Source organism: Amblyomma maculatum, chromosome 5 (assembly GCF_055883805.1).
Source record: "Amblyomma maculatum isolate TAMU_Amacu chromosome 5, ASM5588380v1, whole genome shotgun sequence".
Lineage (NCBI taxonomy): Eukaryota > Metazoa > Arthropoda > Arachnida > Ixodida > Ixodidae > Amblyomma > Amblyomma maculatum.
Window position 1 is genome coordinate 135,263,806 of NC_139348.1, and position 24,339 is coordinate 135,288,144.

A 24,339-nucleotide genomic window follows, 5' to 3' on the forward strand; every position below is an offset into this window, starting at 1 on the left:
ATTGGCATATTTTGGTAGATCTTATCACTTCGTGGCAGTGGCAGCACCTAGGGAAAAACTCGCGGTTTAACAAGGAATTTATATTGTAAATTGATCAGGTTTTAGCAGATGGTGGCGCCATGCTGTTTTTCTTTGCTACTAACATTTCACCTGTTTGGAGCATCTGAAGTGAATATACTACGCTTTATGACTATGCCACAGCATCATACAGGCTGGTATTTGTGTTCTTTCAATAAATTACAGCTACTTCTATTATTCTTTAACCTTGCTTGATTCACTTTTAAAATGCGTTTAAAACAGAAAACCGCGCAACCAAAGATGCTACCATACTTGTAGCAGCGCTACTGATAACAGCTGTTAGAATCTGTGGTAGATGTCACTGGGTTTATTTAGTTTACTTATTAATTTCATTCTGTTTCAGTACTCTGTTACAGTTTTAACAAAACCTGTGCATCTTAGTTAATTACATGTTCTGCACGAGACTTGGGACGCGACAGTAGTGTTCATAGAGTTGCTGTACTAACTGTGTCGTGTCCACATCGTCTGTGTTTGCAGACGAGGACTACCATACGGAAAAATAAGTTTTAAATGGTTCTGCCATGTTTCTTAGCTCCGCAACCTGGTATTGGTTAATTTGGGATAGAGCTTTCCGATGAAGCAAGAAAAAAAGATTGTTGACAAAGTCTGTAGACTGTCCCTATACGGCCACACAACGATTATTGAAAAAGTCAGTAGACTGTCCCTTTACGGCCAAGAACTACATTTCAAGTCCTTTGTATTCTGTGCATTGCCTTATGTAGTCAAAAAGTTCTATATATTTTATTACAAGCTGCATTTTTCTACATGTGCAAGGCATGTTTTCTGTTGCTGCCTTATGTGTACTATTTATTTACAGAATGTTTTCACTGAACAGGTTGTGTGCTGTGCAACCTTTGTTATGGCTGCTGTGCTTGGTTGCAAAATATGCACCTTTTGGACACGTTTGTAGTCAATAAAATCCCAAGTGCTTTCACTTGAAAACACGCTGGTCTCTCTCTCGCTCGTCCTTGCGCATTTTCTTCTTCAGTCTGGTAGAATTGAAAGGTTGACTAAGTGACGCATTGTAGGCCTCCCATGCGGGCAGTTCTGTTGGCAAAAAAAAAAAACAGGAATGCACGTCCCTAAATAATGCAAGCAGTAGAAGCTTGGAGACATTTCCTCCAACCTGCAGCTTAATGGAGAGCCCATTGCAAAGCGATTATTATTCACCGTATTTAGTCCTCTCATAATGAATGCACTATAAACACAATTTTTACAATTGTCCTGCCCAAAATTATGAGATTTTTTGCGAAGAAAACGTGTTAACGCTAGTAGATGCAGTAGACCCATGAATAGGCATTATTGCAGGATTGTTTAGTTGCAAGGTTCCATTTGTGATCCATCAATGAATGACAATGAAAAAGCACACAGCATCCTAAGCACAAACGAAATAGGCAGCACCTGAAAAAGAAAGAATGCTTTCCATATCTCTCAAATTTAGGCGTAGTCGTCACTTCATTAGCCAATTTCAGTTATGTAAAATTTTTTTTTTCATTATTGCCATTAAGTGTGGGAGTGCACGGCACGAAGTTTTTTACTCACCCATGGGTGGTCCAGTTCGCCAAGGTGGCCGAGAACCTGAAAAAAAAGGTTGCAACTCGTTCTACAAAAATACTACTATGTAATTCTGTGAATACGAGAGAGAGAGTTGGAGGACAACCTGACTAGTGAAGGTCTGACATGCTACTAACCACACTGAATGGAGAAGCAGGAATCAACAAAGGAGCTGGGTGGGTGGCTGCCATAATGGGAAAACAAGAGGCACCCTGACTAACATGAACAAATAGACAACTGTGCGGACCACCAGTTTAACCATGCACCACAGTGGACCACCAGCACAGTGTTCACTGACCAGCTTGACACTGCCTGAGCTTACTTGAGCTCGCAGAGCACCTCATTCTTCAAGGAAAGCTCAGGGCACTGCACGTACCTTCTTCATGGCAGGCACAGTCAAGGCGGTCCCCACCATGACCGATTTACGGCAGGCACGCGAGGCAAACATCTGCCGCAGCTTTGAAGGCCTGCAGACTGTGTGCTGAGGAAAAAGTATCCGAGGGAAGTGAGGTGAGGCTGCCAGGCAAAATAACACACAAAGCTTGAGTACTCACGGGGTTGTCGCTCAACATGAAAATCAACTCGTCCACATCTGCAAAAAAAAAAATGCGGAGAGAAGCAAAGGAGTTGCGTTACAAAACTATTTTGGGAGCTATGAGGTGAGGCATCGTTGCAAGGACAAAACAAAAATCAAACATCCACATGAACACTACCCAAGCAATAAAAATTTATATTTTGCTAAGGGTAATCAGCATCACCATCAAAACGAACCACTAGTGCCTTCTGTCTTGATAACAGGGCACAATGTATCCCATAGCATGTGTATATATCTACAGATATCTTTATGCACATATGAAGTTGCCTAGCAGCATTTTTTCAACCTCGAATTATAAACTTTCCCAGTGCGTCCTCCCGGGTTTTCTAGTCGCTTGCACCAAACTTCGCAGTGCTGCAATGTCTTGTTGCAGTGCAAATTAATTTTAAAGTTCTCGATTCACGGCATCGATCGCGGACATTTCTATGAGCGACCTTGGGCATGTGACTTCTGTGTTTGCTACAGGACAAAATTTTTAGCTTACTTTTAATCAAATAGTGACCCCCGACTCACTTTTAGCTCATTATTTTGCTAATTAACGCATGCACGATTGCTTTCGCGGTCGTATCCGTGACGTCATAGCTTGGTATCTCAGGATGTCATAGGCTGGCCGAAACCAACTTTCGATTTCTTTATTATTACTCTTTAAAATAGATCTACTTGCTATTTTGAAAAACTGTTTTTCTTTTTTTTTTCTTTTTTTTGTACCTGGGAGAGCGAATTTAAGGCTTGTGGTAGGATCTACGAACTCAAAATGTTCAAATAACCCCTGGAGATGCCCTTCAATACCCCTGCAAGACTGCAGAAGAAAATGCTTGCCTTCCTTGCCAAACTGCCAGCTGCCGCTGACAGGGATGCTGACCAACCGGACACGTCTGCCCGGCAGTTGGGACTCGTCCATCTCAAAGTCAAACCCGTTTTTCTTGAATATCTCGAGGTTTTCAGTGAGCACCATCTCGTTGACTGCGGTGAGCTCGAGTGTCTGAGGCCTGGAATCGGAAGCCAGTTACGAAGGCACAGGAATGAAAAAAAATTAAAAATCTGCAGCAATACCATCAATCGCACCTGCATCAAAACGAATGCTTTCTATAGACCAACGTTCATATGCAATGTAATAAACACGGACTGCGCAGAATTGAGAAAGCTGGATGCTATACAATTCCTGAACACTGACTGCACCTTACTTGGCGTCTTAAGGCATCAGCAGAAGGCACTGACCTGTTCATAAAGGGTGAAATTTTATAGTGCTACGCATTAGCTTCTCGAATAAAGGCATTTTCTTCACAATGGCAGGCCAAATGACCACCATGGTGCAATGAAATGGTGCTAGTAAAATCAAATCTTGCACCATCTTGATTCTGTGGAATTAGCCACTGCATCGTGTGGCTCTATTCCTATGGCCCGTGAATCGCAAACAAGAATTGTGCGGCTCACATGGCCAGGACTCCGTAGCTTGTTGAGTGCACATAGGCATAAGTACATGGGCATAGGAGGTACAGTCGCACAGATATAACAAAGTTGCTTTGACGCTCGCTTGTCAAAAACTGGGGAGACACTGAAGCGCCGCCTTTAAGGGCATGATAGTGCTAATGGTTTCCAACTGCAGCTCCTCTTGCAGATCCTCGTTTGTTCACATGTACTTTGCTACTTGCCGAATTACTACCTCGGTAAATTGTGCCTCTAAAGCGTGGCGTGATATGGTCCATAGGGTGACGAAGAGTCAGACACAACTGAGCGACTGACCTGAACTGAACTCCATTACCACTTCTTTTTGGGCGAGTTGGTACATATTTGGAAAACTTTGAAAGAGCGCAAACACACACAACCACTAAAGACAAGAGACGAGACACAAGCGCCGACTGTCAACTGATTACCTCGCATATTCATCAGCATAAAGTTGTATGCCACCTAGTTACGTGAAGGACCACTCGACACAGATACAGTCATGGGCAACACCATCTAGCAACAGCTATCCACGCCACAATTGTCTCGATCCCAGATAAGCCCTGTACGGCTTTTCAACCCCCTTGGGAAGGTTTCTAGTGAATGGCACCTTTGGTGCGTCATCCCCAAAACACTTCCAAGTATGCTTTTGTTAGACGTAGACTTTGCACAATTGTTATAGACAAACAGGATTTTTTGCTGTATCACGGAAAGTTCACACACTACGTACATTAGATATAACAGGCGACGCCTGTGTGATCATTGGGCTTGTTATAAGTGGGCTCGACTAATAAGCAGACTTACATAAGCAGACGTTGCGTTTCCATGACAACCTCGCGCTGAAGTGTCTCAAAGTTGTACTTCTCATCAGCAGCATGCTGGTCAACGATGAAGAGGTCTTCACCAAGTTGCGAGATGATAAAGCCCAGGTTAAACTGTTAACAAGAAATGCACGCAGGTGAGTCACAGCGATTGATTAAGTTGGACAAAAAAGAATGACACCTGTGATTTTGATCCAGAGGCTAATGAGAAAAATCAATATAATGTGCGACCAGAATTCTTATTTGAAATTATAGACAAATGCACCCGGATTAAGAAATCTAGTCACGTTAGCAAAGAAACATGGTAGCCTTCACTATACCTTGCACCAAGAAACACACGTGCAATGAGAGCAAATTTTGCACGAATAGGAAAGGCACGCTTACCTGACCTATCACTTCCATCTTAGCAAACATGTCCTTACTGTAAAAAAAGAAAAAGAAAAAAAAAACAAGAAAAACATGTCATACTTAAGCAAAATGTGCATCGCAACAATTCAAGCAATGCATACTGCTGCAGTGTAGTGTAATGCATTTGGGAATAACTGCTAAATAAAATCCACCCACGTAGAGCCACACAGCTGGTAGCTAAAGCTATACAGCCTTCTCAAGTATTTGTAGTAGTAAGGAAACATGCTCTGATTTAGAACTCAAATCTGGACAGCGAGTGTACCAAGTAGGCTAACCAAAACTAGATGGCAAGGTATGGCTGAATTGACCTACGGCAGGGGACCTCAAAGTGCGGCTCGTGGAACCTTCGTGGAGCCAAATCAGCAGTGAGTGGCCACAGTAGCAAACACTATTGTCTCATTGTGTGATCAAGAGCAAATGGATTGCCTACAATCCGCTTTTGTCCCTACTTTTCTTGGCCAATCCAATGAACTTTTCCGACAGACTTCATTCATCTGGCAACCGCAGCTGTTTGTCCAGTGGTGGCTCCAGCATGCTGGAGTGAGAAACCAGGTGCAATAACGCACACACCTTATTTGCTTGCTCAGCTCCTTTTCAGCCGTTGCATTGTCACCAGGAGTGATGGCTGCCCGAAAGCTCCGACACTTTTCCGAACTACTGCTCTGATCTGAAAAGGGGCAGAACAAGACGCACTTCCTAGCTTTTAAACCTTTACTTTTTTTTTTCTTCTTCTGATTTTTAAGTTCTTTTGTGTGTTGTTTTTGACACATATAAATTCTACATGTCAAGAGTGCAGCTCAAGACACGAAAAAGAAAGCATGCGCTACCATATTAGTTCTTCCATTCTCATCTGTGTTCTGAGTTGTGCTCTTGTGAACACACTAGCAGCTCTTGTGAACACGCTAGCAGAGAATAAAAAGGAGCACTGATATAGCTAAAAAGCACACTGTGCACAGCCCTCACTGTTTCACCTCTTATGGGCAGCCAAGTTTAGACCAAGCAGAACGAATGTAACTGCAGGAAGGTGATTGAAAAAAGGACAACACTCACCAGGCATGCTGCGCTGACGGTCCCTGAGATGTTGGGCTAGGCTCTGACTGCTGAACCTGAATGGCTGTGTTTTTCTGTAACCCTTGGCATGCTCATCAACTTCAACCTCTTCACATTGCAAAGTCGGCTGACTTTCTACTCCGCACAAGCCATCATCTTTACCTAGACCCCCTACATACAAAACTTCGCTTCTCTCGGATCCTCTCTCGGATCCTGAAGATGCAGTGTCAGCGAGTCCGTCTTCACAATCGCGGGAGGAAACTTCGTGAACTGCAACCAATTCTGCTCCACTTGTGCTAGTTCCGTACCGAAACCTGTCCAAAGAGCAGGTCCCAACAGGCCCACTTTTCTTGCCACCAGGCTTGCTTGGGCATAAGTTGGTTCTGTGTGTGGTGGAATGGATTTGACTTGAAACATCCCGGGTACCACTATTCCCTGAACCAAAAGCACTTCGAGGAGTAACTAAACAGTCACGAGACAATCCTTTCTTTTCGCTTGCTGGGGATGCCGAGCCATCTCCGCGTTCAGCAGCACGAAACTGCACCAGGCTGTCACTGCTGGCCAACTCTTCAACTTGGTTAGGAGCGGTCCCAGTACCTGGAGATGAGCTCCAAGAACCAGAGCAAATTTCTTCAGATGCCATTTCCTCACCGGAGTTGAGCGGTTCAAGGGACTCGGATTCAGCTGTACTTGAGCCTTGGGAGCAACTGACAGACACGGTGGACTGCGAACAGCTTAATGGGGAGTCATCGGCTGAAGACGTACCTACCCGATGGCTGCTACTCCCAATCCGACGAACTGGAAAGGAAACCATCCCAACTTGTGAGCTTGCTTGTCTTGCATCACACTTCAATGCCACGTGGAAAAACGAGGAAGGAAATGAGAAGTCAGATGGCAAGCCCCACTCCCACACTGCTACCGTGCTTATGTATGCTCCATTCTTTGTTTAACCTCTATACCTTGAAAATCCCCTCGAGCAGTTTGCCAATTCTGGAGTGAATGTTCACACTGGTTTTAACATTGCTCTCAATCGAGACTTAAGCAGGAACAAACTGGTAACGACATTAATCATTTCTTTGCAGTTGTCGCCCATAAATCACTGCCATTCTTGCAGCATGCTGAGTGCCACAACCTGTTTGTTCTATTCTAACATTTGTACCAGGTTTTGGCTTTGCCAGCTGCACCTTTGAATTTCTGTGAAGTCACATTTAACACAGACGTGGCAGCTGGCCTGACCACAGACACTATTTTATTTCCGGCGCACCAAGCATCTACATCAGCAGAAAGCACTCAACACAACACACCACCAACTGCCCCATCTTAGAACATCAAAGCCAGAAGTTGAAGACGATAACGATAATATGTAATGCATTGCACCTTTCATAATGACGTGACAGTCAACACAGTGTTTTTGCCCATGTGCTCTGAAATTTCACACTCCAAGATACAAGCCCACGATACTTTAACACCGTCATTTATAAATATGTATGCTTGGCTCTCATGGTGACATTAGACAAGAGACCACCTTCTATCCTAATAGCATTAATTCAGATGAGGCAATCTGAATAGGCTCCCCAAACTATCGAACTACAATGTAACATAATAATCCAAGGCTCACACTTGAAGTTCTGCAGAGATGGCGACAATGTGGATGACGAAGCGGCACCCAGAGCAGATGATCGCCTCTTCACTGGAGTGCTCAAGGGGTCTTCACCCTAACTAGGCATAATACAAGAGGAAAAGGTTGGTTGGCTGACAGCTATCCCATGCTGACCCCTACAAAATGCAGTACTGCACGCAAAAACATTGAACTACACCTCGTCTAAAAATATTTGTCTGCATTGCCTCTTTTAATACAAACAAAATATGCAAAGCCACTGCATTTTGTAACAAGCCAGAAAGTGATTATGAATAAAAGACAGTAGCCACAAGTTTGTGGTAAAGCAAATTTCAGCTGCAGTGAGCACCGCAAGAAATGCCAAAACCACTCGGAGCATTTACTAACCCTGGATACAAAAACGCAAGCACATATACAGATGAACAGATCCATCCAAAACAATGAAACCACGAGTGACACTACTGCGTTTGAAGTGACCAGTGTGTTGCACTGTCATGCCATGGCACGTAATGCGTGTCATAAATTCAATCTGACGAATTAGCATGGTGCTCTCATGACATCACATGTGAATTCACTCTGTTTGACCAGTCTGTATAATGAGCTGTCAGGACATCACTTCTCACCAGCTGTGGATAATAATTAGTAATTGCAAGAGGTTAATTTGATAACTTTTAACATCGTTAAATGTGAATCGCAGCAATACATGCATGTAACTATAGGCAATGCTTTTTGTTACATTAAAAAAGGAAAACGACATCAGTAAGAAAAGGGCCCACAGACTAAGACGCATTAAGCTTCTGACCTTGTTAGCAGGTGACAAGTTCTGCAGGCGAGGGCTTAAATAGGAGTGTATGGGACCTGCAGGCAAAAGCACAAAATTGAGAGCAAACACACAAACAGAACATCAGCAGAGGCATCGGCACTCACTCTGAAGTGGCTGTGACAGGGAAGGCGACGAGGAAAAGTCGCGCCTCTCGTACGTGGCTGCAATGGGCTGGAACATTGCCACCAGCGAAGACTGCAGCAAAGGCAAGGAAGTGGACAGTTTCACACTACAGTCAGACAGAGCTTAAAAACAAAAAGCAGTAGGCAACAATGCACTATGGACCATTGCTGCCAACTGCACTAACCACCCACTAATTCATTTCAACGTCTGACTATAGTAAGTAAATTATATAGGCATCAAAAATCTTGTGCCCACAATTCATCCTGTGATTAGACTTTCGTACAGGTTAGGATCAGAGGGGTAAAGCGCGGCAAGGAGGTTGTGCTACACTCGTGTAGCGCCGTGATGGTACCCCTATTAATTATTTTTACTTTACTCGCACAAAAGAGTAAGCCTATAAAGCATTAAATATCACAAAGAAATGTTTTCACATTTTATTTTCTTACAGCTGTAAAATTTAAGTGATATAACAGCTGATAAAAGCTTACTTGCGATAGTTTCATGTTGTTTTGTCTGCTGTATGCAGCAGCGTACATATACGCGAAGTATCATCATGGCTGCCAACACAATTAGCAAAGGAGTGGAGAGGGTTTACATGGGAGTGCCGCCGTCGCTTTCGCTCTAGTCTTGGTTAGGACGGCTAGGACGAAGGGCTTCATCGACAAACTATTTTTTTGTTAGGAAGGAAGAGTGCATGACAGCCAGGAATGTGAATGAAGCTTTGCTGCTGCAGACTTTAGTTGCATATCAGATTACAAGAGGCAACAACAGCAAAAATAAAAATAGCGAGAATTTTTCTGCACTCCAGAATACCTGACCGTTCATACCAGCTCTTCTTTTGCATCTCATTACCCTTAAATGCACCTAATAACGATTATGCATTCTCACTTTTTGCCCGTTTGCATCAACAAATGGCAGTGGAAGATTTTCTCAGAAACACAAAATAATAAAGGACTCTGCGCAGAACAGCAGCACTGTAAGGATGCTAACAAGACAACATCGTGCAGTCCCCGAAGATGTGGTTAAGCAGGCAAGAACCCTGATTATATAAAGAGTGGTGGGCAGCTCACCTTAACAATGGCTAAGAGGTACTTCTCATGGTGGACAAAAACCGAGCGTTTGTCGGGCGTCACGTTCACATCCACTGACTCTGTGCAAAGAGAAAAGAAAAAAAAACATGTACCAGAAATCAATGTGAAATTTGGATGCTATATGGGAAAAAGCCCACTTGAGTATGCATTTAGCGCAAGCTTAAAACGACATGTAAGCATGGCAGAAAATAGCACATAAAGGTGGGACAGGAAAGAGAAGAGACATGCAATTCCCATTTAACCAACCAGCCCAACTGTTCCCAACTTCTCCAGATAATGCTCGATATTTCAGATAAAACAAACATCTTTCAACCTAAGTATTATGCACAGGCCTCAAGAAAGGCAATCTGTGAATTCCCAATACAAAACCTCGAGGCATGCATAAAATTTTGTACAAAGTCGGAATGGTTCTAAGCTGTCATGTCAAAACGTCAGGGATTGTAACATAAACAGAGGAATTGTGGGAAAATTTTTTCTTTTGGAAGCGTGCACAATCCTAGAAATTCAGATAGAAGGAAGTTTGACGGCAGCAGATGCGCTACTGCATTCACTGTTTTGAAGGCTACTTGTTAATCGCGTTCACTAGTTGACTCAAATCATCTTATTGACAGCATGAATGATGGCAAATTCATCCAAAACAAAAAAAAAAGTCACTGCTAAGTGTAGCAACGAAAAGCAGTGAGTCCACAATGTAATCAATTGTGAGGAGAGCATACTTAAAAGTAAGCAGAGAAATCTAAGCCCTACCACTGTGGCTTAGCGGTTACGGTGCTCAACTGTTGAAACCAGGAATGCACGCAACCATTTTCCGATGAAGGTGAAAAGCAAGGCACCTGTGTGCTGTGCAATGTCACTGCACCTTAAAGAACCTCAGATGGCCGAAATTTCCGAAGCCCTCCACTACAGCGTCTTTCGTAGCCTGAGTCTCCTTGGACATTAAACCCTCAAAAGCAAACCAAACAAATCTAAAAAGGGGGCTGACAATTATAGCTGAAAGAAACAACCGACCAAATGTCACAGCCTGATGATACAACTCTTATATTTAAAAATAAATTTCTACTGTGCAACACCTCACTACGCAACACCATAGAAAAAAAGAAAATGCAGCAGGGCCGCGGCTTACGTCGTTCAAGGTGGATGTTGATGAGCAAGAAGGGGTACTGGTCACGGTTGAATGTGTGGTAAACACTGTTCACCAGTTTCGTAAGCTGCGCAGGAAGCAAAGCAAATAAATTGGCAGCACAGCACGTACAACTAGGAACAAAAAGGCTCGCAGGAAGTGCAGAATTTAGCATCAAAAAACTTCCTTTTTTTTTGCGCAGCAAAGGTCTACAGACCAAGAATCGCAGCAGCGAGAAATTCTGCATGGTACACGGTGAATACACAAGGTATATAAAGAACTTTCAGATGTGAACAGGGACAACACGTGGGCACTGATGAAGGCGTTACTATGTGGGCATGCTACTTTTACACTTTGCCCTTCTTGCAAAACTGCACCCACCAAGAGAGGTGTATTAAGGGAGTAATTACTCATTAGCATCCTCCAGAACACAGCTATACGACTACAAAGGCAAGCTATACAGCTTTCTCAGAAACTCAGTAGTAGTTAAAAGCAAAACTCTGTGCAAGTGCGGCACAGTCGCTATACCAGCTGAGCTAACCAGGATGACCAGCACTGAGATGGTAGGGCGAGAGCAACTTATCAGTAACTCAAAGTGGGACAGGTGTTGGTGCAAGATTTTGGGGAATCTCCCAAGGTGGAGTAGACTTGTAATAACGGAGTAATTATTCAACTAAGAGGGGTGAAGCCCCAATTGGAGAGAGTAAAATTTTCTCACACTTCTGTGTGATGTCCTCAATTTCCTAGGTATTCTAATGTGTAACTATTATTAGCCCCATCATGAGAAAAGCCAGCAGCATGTGTAAAAATGTCAAAAGATCCCTTTGGCAAATTGTAATTGGTTAGAGATATGGACTGTGGGCTCAGAAATGGCATGCAGTGACATCATGAGACATGTCATGGTCGAATTTGCAGCTGCTGCCAATTTGGGCACCACATTTGAGAAGAAAATCGATCCTACCAAGATTCTTGGATCCCGAAGTCGGACATGCTGCTCCTATACTACATCCCAGAAGTTCCTTGTAGCACTACCAAAGCTACAGTGAGCGCAGCGGCAACATTCTCACACTGCGAAATTTTAAATGGTGCATCAGGATTTTTTTTGGCCTCATCTCACCTACAGCAGCAACCACGAGTGCAAAATTTCTTTCCTCCCCCCCTTTTTATTTTGACTCCAGGTGCTGCCTCTCCTCAGCCTAAAGAAGAAAGTTGGTTTGTTGACAAAAATGGTTTCAGTCTGAAAAACCTGATGTCGTCACTAGGCTGAAATTGTCATTACAGTCTGATTTGCATCCGCTAAGCTAAATGTATAGATGTGGCAAACAGCGTAACCTCACCCAATTATACTATTCTAGACTTCTGGATGTTGTTTCATGGTTTGGTATGAAGACGGCATCTATTTATACTATTTTGCAGGCATATCTGCATATGTCGCTAGCAGACGACGCGGCACGGAAGAACACGTTCAATGCACTATCATGATAGGCTGAAGAGGTCTCTTAGTTTCCAATATCCTGCAAGTTAGTTATGGGATGGAGTACTATAGGCTATGCAGACACATTCATACAGCTTGGTTGAAGTAGGGCTTTATATCGATCTTGTTCTTGCCAACTTATACAGCATACGTCATGGTCCTACTCACAAGCATGTATCTGGCAGATGGCAAAGCGTGTTGCACAGTTATATGCATACCATAGGATGCTTCTCCTAGGTAAACCGTTGAGTCCTTCGAGCTCAAATTTTCCACAGAAATGACATCTGGTTGTCAGTATTTTTTTAAAAGAAATTTGTTTTAGAGTGCTTGCCTGATTGATTCGGTCAACAAAAGTTGGATATTCGCATCTTCTGCAGCAACAGCAAAGCGAAACAAGCTGCCATCCCAGCAATGACACCGGTAGCACCATCTCGTTGCCTTCGAAGCTATAAAGTATTTATTGCAATACACACCAAAAAAATCTTCACATTTAGTGCAGTTCTGGCCAAACTAAGTCTTGGTGATTATTACAGATAGATCAGTTGACAAAGCTCTTCAAACTTTCTACAAAACAACTCCATTTGCATACCTTCCTTCTAATCTCTATGGCAGTGTTGCTAAAAACAAAACTAGTAGGTGGCGACACCAGTGTCATCATTGGGACAGTGGCATGTTTTGCTTCGCCATCACCGCAGATGATGCAAATATCAAATTTCTTCTGAGCATGTCAGATAAATAGCTTGAACAAATCTGGTAAGATAATATACCGCCAACCAAATGCCATTTCTGTGCAAAATTTGAGCTCTAATGGCTCGACAGTTTAGCTAGGAGAAGCATTCTATGGCGCGCGTACAATTTCGCAGCGCACTGCAGATGGCAGATGACATGGCCGGACACTGACTGATAGGCCGGTAGCCATAAAAAAATTTTATGGCCATAGACGAGGCCATAAAATGGAATACAGTTGTTGCCATCACCAGATGACATTGCAAGCGAACTGTGCTGCATCAAGACAGTCGCATGTGAATAGATGCCTGGGCTAGGCTACAAACACCTTTCACTTCCAAGTTGTGGTCACAGAGTCCCGTTAGATCGTGACATCATGAGTAAACAGAGTCAAAGGAAAGGTCTTACATCTAATTTCCTTGGAAACAAATGTGTCTTTTGATGCTGAAACTGACAGTTAACACCCAGAAAGTAACCTAGAATCTGTTTTTACAAAAAACAAATGGATAAAGCTGTTCTCAAAAGCTGTCCCCCATCTCAAATGCACAGGCTTGATGACCGACCAACACAGTGTAAAGCGAAAATAAGCTTGGCTGGACAGGGAGATGGAGAACTCACCTTTGCCATTTCGCAGGGTCGAGAATTGACAAAGACAAACTGCCTGTCACAGGAGCTGCGGCCCGAACCGTGCGCACAAGAAGAAATGTAGCCTTCGATTCTGGATTTAAAAAAAATTCAAACACAAGAAAATGAAAATTTAACAAAGGCAGCAACTCTCAGCAGCTTCTTCAGTCTAGTATACGTGAAAGAGGGAAAAACTGCAGAATACAGCCTTCTTTTAAACACAGCTCGTTTCCCTGCATACAATGAACACACCTTATGCTGGGCGGCTCAGCCGACAGCCTGGTGAGAGCAAACTCTTCCAGAATGTCTTCAGTGGGAGCATGCTGCTGAATGTCCAAAAGCTTTGTAACCTGCACAAAATGACAGATGGAGTCACTGGCTTGCCTTCTTCAGTATAAGATTATGCACCAGTCTCACAGTATCTCAGTACAACCTATTTTGCTCTAGTTCCCGGTAGGGTACTTGTTCTTACTGTGATAGCATCAAAGGCCCTGTTCTCCAGAAAATCTGCCATCAGCATTGTCAGAATTTCGAGCAAAAAATCACTAGCACGGCTCTAACAGGTGACAGTTGGCACGTGACATGTCCACACATTGACTGGCCGGCGGGTCGTGACGTCACGAGGCCACATGACATGGCTGAGTTGGCAGAAGCTACTCGCCAACTCGAGTAGCTCATTTGAGATGAGAGAGCGGGACGGATCCATAGATACCGAGGCAGACAAGCTGCTCCTAGGCCATGCAGGCACATTCCTATGGCTCGACTAAAGCGGGGCTCTATATCTAGGTGGGGTGGGCTTTCACGTAATGTGGTAGCTTGACAAATGTACGCTAATCAGTGTGTGAGAGATATTAGAGGGATTAAGCGAGTAGCAAAGTGCAAGTATGCGAATGAGGGTCTGCAAGGAGATCTGCAGAGGGGAGCTATTGTAGCATTGTTCCAGTGTCCCGAAATTTTTATTTTCTTAGGGAGCTTGTTCTAACATGTGTTTTTCCCTCTTAGTGCGAGCTTGGCAATTTTATTTATTTTTTTTTTCGAAATGCCCTAGCTAATGAATGCCTCTCTCTCTAAGCAAGCTGTGCATTAGACAGTGCGAGCTTGGCAATATTTATTTTTATTTATTTATTATTATATTTTTTTTTACTAAATGCCCAAGCTAACGAATGGTCTGCCATATATAATGTATGTCTTCCTTTAAGGAGGCCTGGAAATGAGCCTGACTATATCAGAATCGATTAGTAAAAATCTCACTACCTCCATTCCCATCCAAACTCCCCCATGATCCTCTTCAACAACCTAGTTCTCTTTCCCTACATCCCACCTGAATGCACCTTTTCCCAGGGAAAACCAGGGGATCCCGAAACCTGCTCATCAGTAAATGGTTTCCCCATAGCTTCATCTCCAATGTTTTAATCTTCACCTTCTGATGCACAAAAGGCTCCTTGCCCTGCCTTGGACAAACTGATTATGCTTATCATTGAGATAGGAGCACTAACTTGTCATCACCAAAAATGAACTCAATTCCTGTCACACTTTGAAGCAAGAGATGATAGAAGCAGCCATTTTAACTGGTTAACTGTTTTTATTTTGTCTTCTGTCCTTTTTTCTTCCCTACCATTACCATGCATGTGATGTAAGGCTGCCTCTGCCCACAAACAGTGGCAGCATGTTACACGTGCCATTGTGTTCAAGTGTCGCACCAAGGTGACGAAGAACAGAAAGTAATAGAGGACACCTAATTCCACTATGATGTATTGGGAATGCAACAGTATCAAAGTCTGAAGTCAGCTTGACCTGCTTCTCTTCCTCTGTGATTGCTGCTTGCCATATACACTGGACCGATGTAGCTGCCAGCGCTTTGTCTTTAGTAACAAACTTCCATGGTCGCCGGCTCCACTGGTTGTGGCGTTGATTCTGGCTTCATTCGAACCTAATATGTGGAGCTGTTTGGACTTGTCTGCACACTGCCAAGTGCAGCCGCTAACTGCCGCCTGGCCCATCATTGTGCTCGGCCATGTCATATGACCAGCGAAGCTGCAAATTCAACCATATCACATCCCACACGCCGGTGATCAATCATTGCTCTACCACGTCATCTACCAACTGCCACTAGCTAGCTCGGCCGTGTCACATGACTCTTGACATCATCACTGTTTTGGCTAATCAATGAATTTTATGACTAACCAAGCCGTTCTTTGAAGTGTGATAAGGCTCGATACTATCGCATTAATAAAATCAGAAACCTGGCAACAGCAGACCACCTCCTGGGCTTCTTCGCCATCAAATCTCAGGGCTACTGCCTCAGAAAATTCCTCAAAATTTGATCCTTTTCTAAACTTTCATACTAAAGAGCAGGCATCATTTCAGTTCTGTCCTAGAGATTGGAAGAAACAAATGCTGCTTCAGCAGTACCTAAAGTCTATTCATTTGCTTTGCTGTTGGTTTATTTATTTATTCATTTCATTTATTGATATGTTTGCCCGAATGTCATGGATAACATTGCAGGGCAGGAGAATTGATTCAGTTCTGGCATGAACAACTTATCATACCTCTTTTGCACTATACACGGTGGCGATTCGCTCACGGACGGCTTGCGATCCCTGGCTGTTTAACACAACTTGCTTGCGCCTGTGGAAAGGGACAAACAAAGGCATTAGTGTAACCAGCCAGTTCTCTGCGCTACACACGGCAAGTCTATATGCGAATAATGCAGTAACTGTACTACAGGGTTCGAAGCCATTTGCCTGGAACCCTAGTTTCAACATGCTCAAATTGGAAATAAAGTGCCGCCATAATGTACAACAAAGCAGGAAGGTCTATTTGATCCAGCCTCAGTAGAAACGGTGCCAGGGTGTAACCAGAATCTGTCAAACTTGCAAAACATGTTTTTTTTTTTCTGCCTCGAATGTTCTCACAGCACAATACACTTTGTAACCGATATCCAGCAGCAACAGTCATTAGTTCACCTGTCTACAACACCATACAGTGGGGGAGCCCTTCATAATAGTTTTATGTGCACACCCCCCCCTCTCTCAAATTTACTGGGCAATGTGCAGACATCTGAATAAAATAAGCTAAACTGAAACAAAATTTTCTCACTATGAAGAGCCTGAGGAAGAGCTGGCAAAATGGCGGTCCAAGCTCTGACAGTCAATGCATGCCATGCACTAATGGTACAGTCGTAGCCGCTGCCCTCTTTTTTGTTACAAAACAAATAAACAGCTAGCTCAAAGCAGCACCTCACAGCTTTTTGTGTAGACAAGTGACCCTCTTTGGGAGAAGTAACTCACCCTCCCTCAGTAAAGTTGGCACATGAGATATTGACGCCCGTGACGATGAGGCAGTATCCCGTCAAGAGGGACACCATGCGACCAAACTCGCGCTTTAGGTTAGACAGGAACTCCCGGTGACGTACGGGCAGGGTGGAAAAGAGATTGTGCAGGCTCACGGTGGTTCCACGCTTTTGAGGAAAGAGAAGACCACGGCAGCATTTGTGGTAAGGGCTTACTAACACTAGGAGAGTCAAACAAAATGAACACTGAATACCCTCGCACCACTCATCCTCAGAGAGCGCTAAGCGATGGCAGGAAATCTGAAAAGTACCTGCAGTATGAATGAATTAATTGAACATTCCTACCCACAGAAATATGGTTTAAAATGCAATTGTATTGGGCACATTTCTAGCCAAAATGTGCGTGATGGAATGTTTGCACTAAAACTGCAAGCCCTTAAATTTTGAGGAAATAGTGTCAATCACAAATGCTCTCATGGAATGCAGGCATGCTTACTCGGCAAGCAAAACTGATACAGTTCATTTATTTATTGATTTTACCCTCAGGGCTTACAAAAGCATAGTAGAGGAGAGGGGCAAAGGTACAAATGGTACAGTGGAATTGAATTGAAGGAAAGAAAATGGGGGAAAGAACAACAACAACAAACAACAAAACTGCACTTATTTTAAACACACGTGTAAGTTGCAAAATATCAGGTCATTGCATGTAAGATCAGTTGCTTCTGTACCAATGTATGTAGGAATGAAGTACACAAAAAAATGAATGGGATGTGCGAGCAATAAAAAGTTTCACGGTAAGTTAGTAAGTGAAATGCGAAAGCGATGGTTGTTGGTGATAGCGACCAGGTCAGCAGGTAAGTTGTTCCAGTCATGCATGTTCTTGGCAAAAATGAGTGTCCATACATCATAGCGTTTTGGAGAGGTATAGCAACTTTATAGCAGTGATTGCCACGTGCAGAAACATAAGGGGCATGTATAAGAAGACCCGATCTGAGTTGGTCGTTGTGGTGATAAATCTTATGAAAAAGGCAGATACGGGAAATCTTATGACAGACAGTGAGGAGCAGCAAGTTTAGACATAGTTTCAGGTTAGTGACACTTGCAGTACGGTGATAATTATTGATGATAAAACGAACTGAGCAATTTTGTAGTCTCTCCAAGGTGTTATTTAATGATACAAGGCCGGGGTCCCATATGGAAGAGGCATACTCGAGGTTGGGCCGGACATATGTAGTGTACAATTGTTTTTTCAGTGAAGATGATGCAAGTAAAAAGTTCTGTTTTAAATACTCAAGCATATGATTGGCTTTGGATGTTACATAAATAATATGGGTCTTCAAAGAAAGGTTATTTGTAATATGTACGCCGAGGTACTCATAAGCTGAAAGAGAATCCAGTGGGGAATGATTAATAGAGTAGCTGGGACAGGGTAACTGACTGCGAGAAATTCGCATTGTTTTGCATTTCGTAGCGTTCAGTTCCCTTTGCCAAAGAGAGCACCAAGAAGCGATGCTATTTAAGTCACTCTGAAGTAATGGAATATCAGAATCATTAGTTATTTTGCGGCAGATTACAAGGTCGTCGGAAAAGAGACAGATGGAGCTAGGAACAAAATTGGGTAAGGCATTAATATAGATAAGAAAAAGTAATGAAGCCAAGACGGATGTCTGAGGTACCCCTGATTGGACAGGTACCTGAGAGGAGTTCGTCTCATTAGCTGTGACATATTTGGTGCGGTTAGAAAGAAATGCAATTATCCAATTAAGTACTACAGGATTGATGTTAAGGCAACTGAGTTTTAGAATAAGAAATTAATGATTAATCTTATCAAATGCCTTGGAGAGGTCTAGGAAAGCACAATCAGTAATGAACCCTGAATCCAAAAATGAATGTAGATCATTAGTGAACATAAGTAGTGGTGTTTCGCACGAGTAGAATTTGCGGAATCCATACTGGGAAGGGTGGAAAAATTGGTTAGATTGTGCTGTTAGTGTTTGCCAGTTGTTATGCACCTCTCGAAAGCGCTGCCAAACAATGCAACCAATTCTGCTTCTATACTCATTCCACAGCTGTGCGCAGACGACACGGCCACCATACGTCAAAACATGTGGGTTAAGTTTCTGGCATCTGTTCTTCCTTAGCGGCCCACACAATAAGAGCAACATCTGCAATGATTTCAGTAATACCAATGCATTCTCTCCCATGTCTGCAACATAACTGACAGAACACAGGATATTGTTCATTTCAATTATACGCTACGAAAAACCTCTCCCAGCATAACCTTTCCAAAGACCTAGTTACCACAACTGCCCGCCAAATTTGTTCATTTTTTTTATTATTCATCACACTTCCAAAATTATGTTTGATGTACATTGAGATGTCTTGCAACCAGACTCATTGTATGAGGACTTAAATATAACATGTGGTGCAATAACAGCATGCCCTCAAACTTTGTGCCACAAGAACATTGCACCAACATTATGCCCACATCTGAACTGCCGATTAACCTTCTCTAGCCTTCCTGGTTAGCTCAGATGGGACAGTGACAACTCGCAATTAGGTACGGTCCCGGGTTCGAACCCCACACCAGAACAAACTTTTCTTCAATCGTGAAGTTTATGTAAAAGCTGCACACCTTTCCTTTGCAGCATTGTGCCAAGGTGGATATTAAAGAGCAATAACTCTTTTACTGCAAATCTGCTCCGCCTTTCGGGATTCCACTAGAAACACTGGACCAACTCCGAAGTACCTGCATGGGCATGCTTACCTCTCTAGCACATGGTGACTTGGAAATAATGACTCCATTGTGGTCAAATTTGAGCAACGTTCCCTGCGTTGCATCCTTGTGGCATGTTGACACAGTGACGTCACTACACCGGGGGTTAGAAAAACAATTGCCACAGTTGGTTTTGCTTGTCTAAGTTCAAAGTGTAAAAGGCCGCCTGCCACGAAAACACAATGCACATTGCATAAATCTTTGGCATGTTATAAACACAACTGTGTACAACATGAGTTTGTAATTTTTTTTTTTTTTTTAAGAGTAAGCAGGGTATCCTGTCGCCAGTCTTTTCTGTGAAGGCATACTTTGCCACCAACAGTGATACAATTTTTCGCCCGCAATTTCAAGTACAATGTGCATCTTTGAAATAGAAATTCTTTCCTGTTGCGACCTTCTTTAACAATATTACGCTTTATACGGCATTCTGCACATTTGAACAAAAAATCAACCGCTAGTATTTTGCATCCTAAAATAACAAATTACCATTCTCAAGGCCAGAATAAGCTATTTAGGCTAAAAATATTTCTTTTCAACAGTAACAAAAGATACACAGTGTCAAAGGGTCAAGAATCAGATTCAAGCTCATCTGAAGAATGGCGGTCCCCATCAAGCCACTTGGCTTTTGCTTACCTCACAAACAACAAATGCGGAGCACGCCCTAAGCCTTATCCTGGCTCGCTGTGTCACAAGTTAAGAAAACAAGGAAGGAAAGAAAAGAAAAATATTGAAGACAAATTGACACTGAGGCCCAAGAAGAAGATGCGGAATGAAAATCTGGCAGGAGAAGAAGGAGATAAAGCAAGAGGTAAAAATCATCATGCAGGGTTTTCTTGACTCTTCTATTAGATTTGTTCTTATTTCATTTGTATCACGCCCTAATTATCTATTTTTGTTGCTTACATGCATGGCCGATACACCCCCTCCTCCCTCATAGGTATAAGGGCACAGCAACAACAACAGTCATGACAAAATCTTTTTCAAATAAATTTCTCACTACCCCGTAACTATGGGCAATACCCCCTATGGGCACAGCAGCAACAACAACAGCCATGTTCAAATCTTTTTGCAATTAAATTTATCACTAACCTTGATCCTTAAATGATTATTTACACACTGTGAGATCCAAGTTAGGGCAAATTATGTCTGCACCAAACCATGGCCAATCCCTCATCATGGGTATTTGCCATTTCTTCAGAGGCAACAAAACAACACAAGCGCAGACAGGTCTGAGCATTAATGATGCAAAAGTGGACTGTTTCCCTTGCTAGGCTGTCTATCACTCCTGTCTCGTACTGAGTGATGATAGACATACTGTCTATCACTCGTCTCGTCCATCACTCACCCCTGTCAGTGCAACAAGGACTGGGAGTGACCAACACCAAGTTACTGCCGATACGATATGGATCTCCCACCACTTCTGCCCGTGACCCCTATCACTGTTACAAGAACTTGTTTTAAAAGAACACCGAGGTGCACTCCATTCAATTTTCATCTTCAGTTAGAACAGATTTTAAGGCTCATTCAGGCTAAATTGATCCTTGTTCAGCAGGAAAAGAAACACATGTTGACGAGAAAAGTGCATTTAAAGTTTTTCCTACCACTTTATCGAAATTGGCGACGTCTACACTGAAAATGAGTCCGTGATCACCATTTTGGTTCATTAGTTTACGAGTTTATTTTCCCAAAGCAGCTCAGGCTATGACAGACAGTGTTGTGGAGGGCTCTGAATAATTTCGACCACCTGGGTTTCTTTAGCGTGCATTGACATCGCATGGTACACGAGCACTTTGCGTTCCACCTCCACCAAAATAGTTAGGATCCCAGGTACCCCGTGCTCAATAGTCAAGTGCCCTGACCACTGAGCCACCGTGATGGACAATCGTCGTTTTAAAGTACATGATGGTTTAGCCTAGTCCCTGGGATTCACACCTGTATCTATCCACACAAGTATCTATCCTACCTAAGCAACGGTTCTTAGGACTGTGCTACGTTCTACTGTATAAGGACTATGATTGGCTATGCTACCATCAGAACTTTGTGTCTAGGCTTTGTTTACGAGGACTGTCTTGCTGTCTTTGCTCGTGTCAGTGGCGTGCGTGCGTGCAAGTGGGCTTTATGAAGACGTGTTATAAAGTGATGTTTCTCATGTGAAGTTAGCCTAGCAGTTGTTTAAGCTTATGAGGCAACTCCGCATATACCGCTACCAACTCCATGACACAGCGTACCATAGCAAGCTCTGCTTAGACACAGCACAGTTTATCATCCAAGCATTAATGAGGAAAAGTGAGAAAGAGTGAGCAGTGCAATTGATATTCACAATCTCCTCCAACTCACCAGAGTGCGCAGAGAGAGCTAAGAGCCTCTCCCCTGAAACCAAAGGTGGCCACATCTTCTAAATCAGAAAACTCCCGCAATTTTGACGTATGATACTTCAAAGCTGCAGACAAGAACAAGAGTAATCATGCACTTCATTCACTCACAATAAATTACTCACTTACATGCAGGCAAAAAAATTAATTCAGAGACAAGGCAAATTAAACCTTTCAAGTACCACAAAAATACAAGTAAAGGTATACCAAGATAAAAGTTATAATTTGCTGTTCACAAAGTACAGCAAGGCAATGATATATAGGAAAAGACCCAAGATTAAACTATGAAATATAAAAATGACCAGTACACTCGCCACGACGAAAGGCAAGTCTAAAAGTCAGCACATATTGTGCCTTCATCTCATGTCCTTATCTACATTCAGCACTGTTAGCTTTGGAACCCAACTTTAAAACTTCTGCAGTCTCTTTAAATTCACAAATAATGTTAATGTCACTGATGCCGGCAGATGAAAGCCTTGATGCTCTAGTGATGAATAAGGAATAGCTTAATTCTGGTGTGATACAGTGCAGCAATGAAAGATGCCAACCCTGCATAATAATTCATCTGCAATGAAATTCACAGAGGCAGAAGAATCAAGCCATCCCCGAAGGTCTGAGCAACAAGTGGCTTCTGATCATGCTATAAAAAGTCTGGAGAACAGCATTAGGCATTTAGCATTGACAGGGAGACCAGTGCAGGAGTGATCTTCCTCGCTGGTCTCACAAAGTGCATAATGTCAAAGCAGCATTAATGCAAAAAATACTGATAATAAGACTTGCCCCAGAAGACATGAAGCATTAATAGTTGTGTAGAGCCAGTATGGATCTGGCAGGGCAAATAAATTTTAAAGGGCTCAATGCAGGTCTTTTTCTTTTTTTTTTTTTAAGAGACAATCATCTTGGTAAAAAAAGTTGGGCATGCGCTAGTTACACAGGTTTTCAGTAGAATCAGGATCAGGCCAAGCATTCATAATCAACACTTTAACAGACACATAAAATTGAATGGGATTATATTTCTCTTTCATACCAGTGTTTTGTGACATCACTGTTTTTGTTGTTGTTTTTGCATCTGTACTGTCTACTACATCCACTGCACAGCAATATACAAAATGAATAGTTGCTAAGCTGCTTTAACAGCCATACAGCAGTGAAGGTTTCCGGTGCATACACATAAACAAGCATATATAAGCAATACCCTATAAAATTTGCAAATGCAATGGTAGCAAGAAATAAGAAACCTCTTGCAAGCCTGACGTGAATTAAAAAAAAAAAAATGATGTTGAATTATTAGTCGCAGCTCGAGTGTCCCCTTCCCTTCTTGAGTCATTTTATTTTATGTATGTGCTACTTTTCATCAAGAAAGGCTACTGACTATTCCTAGGTGTTGGGAAAAAGAAGGAATCTACTACTTTCGTGCGTGACTAGCAATCGAACGATACGATTCAGCAGGATGTACTAGTCATAAGCATGTAAGCTGCAAGCGCTTTGCATACAGTATCGTAATGCGAACGCGCAGAATCGGAACTCAGAAAACGGGCAAGCATTAAATTTGCGCACTCACCAAGGCCGGCGAAATTCGGCTCATCAACACCCTCTCCGTCATCAACTACTTCGACAAGTTTGCTGCCGTAGTCCTTCAGCTTGACACCTGTCAACATCACGAACAAGAGCGCGCTTTAGTATATTAGTCAAGCCACTGCATTGGAAGTCCCGCCAAGCATCGCATACATGCTTACTGATGTTCTTAGCCCCGGCATCGATACTGTTCTCGACCAACTCCTTCACAGCTACGGCCAAGTTTAGTACAACTTGTCCGGAGCATATCCGATGCACCGCGCCACGGTCTATTGCCTTTATTTCCTTACTCATTATCTACGCATCGCAGCTGATGCATGCTGAAGAAGTGGTACACAGGACTCCAAGCCCACGGTATGATTGCCTGCCAGACAGAGCGAAAAGAGCGGAAAAGCTGTGGCGCGCACGAGGCTGCGTGCACCGGACTCCACGATATGATTGGTTGATTGAAAAGAGCGCAAAATCCATGCAAAATCGAAAGCTTTGGCGCGCACGAAGCTGATGATGATGATGGTAGGACGCTCCATCGCGGTCAACTTTATTAAGAGCACAGAGCCGTGATACAGAGCTAAATGCTAAATAGCTCACTTTAATAAAGCTCACTTTTCGGCTCCATGTAGAGAGGCTTTAGCCGACTTTAATGTCACTGGTGGCCTGCTGGCGAGGCTGGCAAGGCGCAGCAGCCACCAAATCTCGGAGGCCACAATTTAACTTTCGGTTTTATTTTTTTGTATGCATCGCGCAGCCTGCTGGCTAGGTAAAGTGTACTAGCCTAG

General features: G+C 43.0%; 1 protein-coding gene across 1 annotated transcript; it reads right to left on the reverse strand.

Moving 5' to 3' along the window:
* Positions 1-868: 868 nt before the first annotated feature.
* Positions 869-23,990, reverse strand: Pms2 (mismatch repair endonuclease PMS2). Its single transcript, XM_084604406.1, has 22 exons — positions 23,725-23,990; positions 23,550-23,636; positions 21,954-22,056; positions 19,608-19,710; positions 16,839-17,008; positions 16,098-16,176; positions 13,801-13,898; positions 13,543-13,642; positions 10,728-10,812; positions 9,584-9,663; positions 8,495-8,585; positions 8,370-8,425; positions 7,568-7,664; positions 5,950-6,747; positions 5,470-5,566; positions 4,876-4,912; positions 4,475-4,605; positions 3,047-3,216; positions 2,187-2,224; positions 2,009-2,113; positions 1,621-1,656; positions 869-1,125 (listed from the first exon to the last, which is right to left on the reverse strand). Exons 1-22 carry the CDS (start codon positions 23,855-23,857, stop codon positions 1,063-1,065), a joined length of 2,757 nt encoding a protein of 918 aa, XP_084460532.1. The 5' UTR covers positions 23,858-23,990; the 3' UTR covers positions 869-1,062.
* Positions 23,991-24,339: the final 349 nt, after the last annotated feature.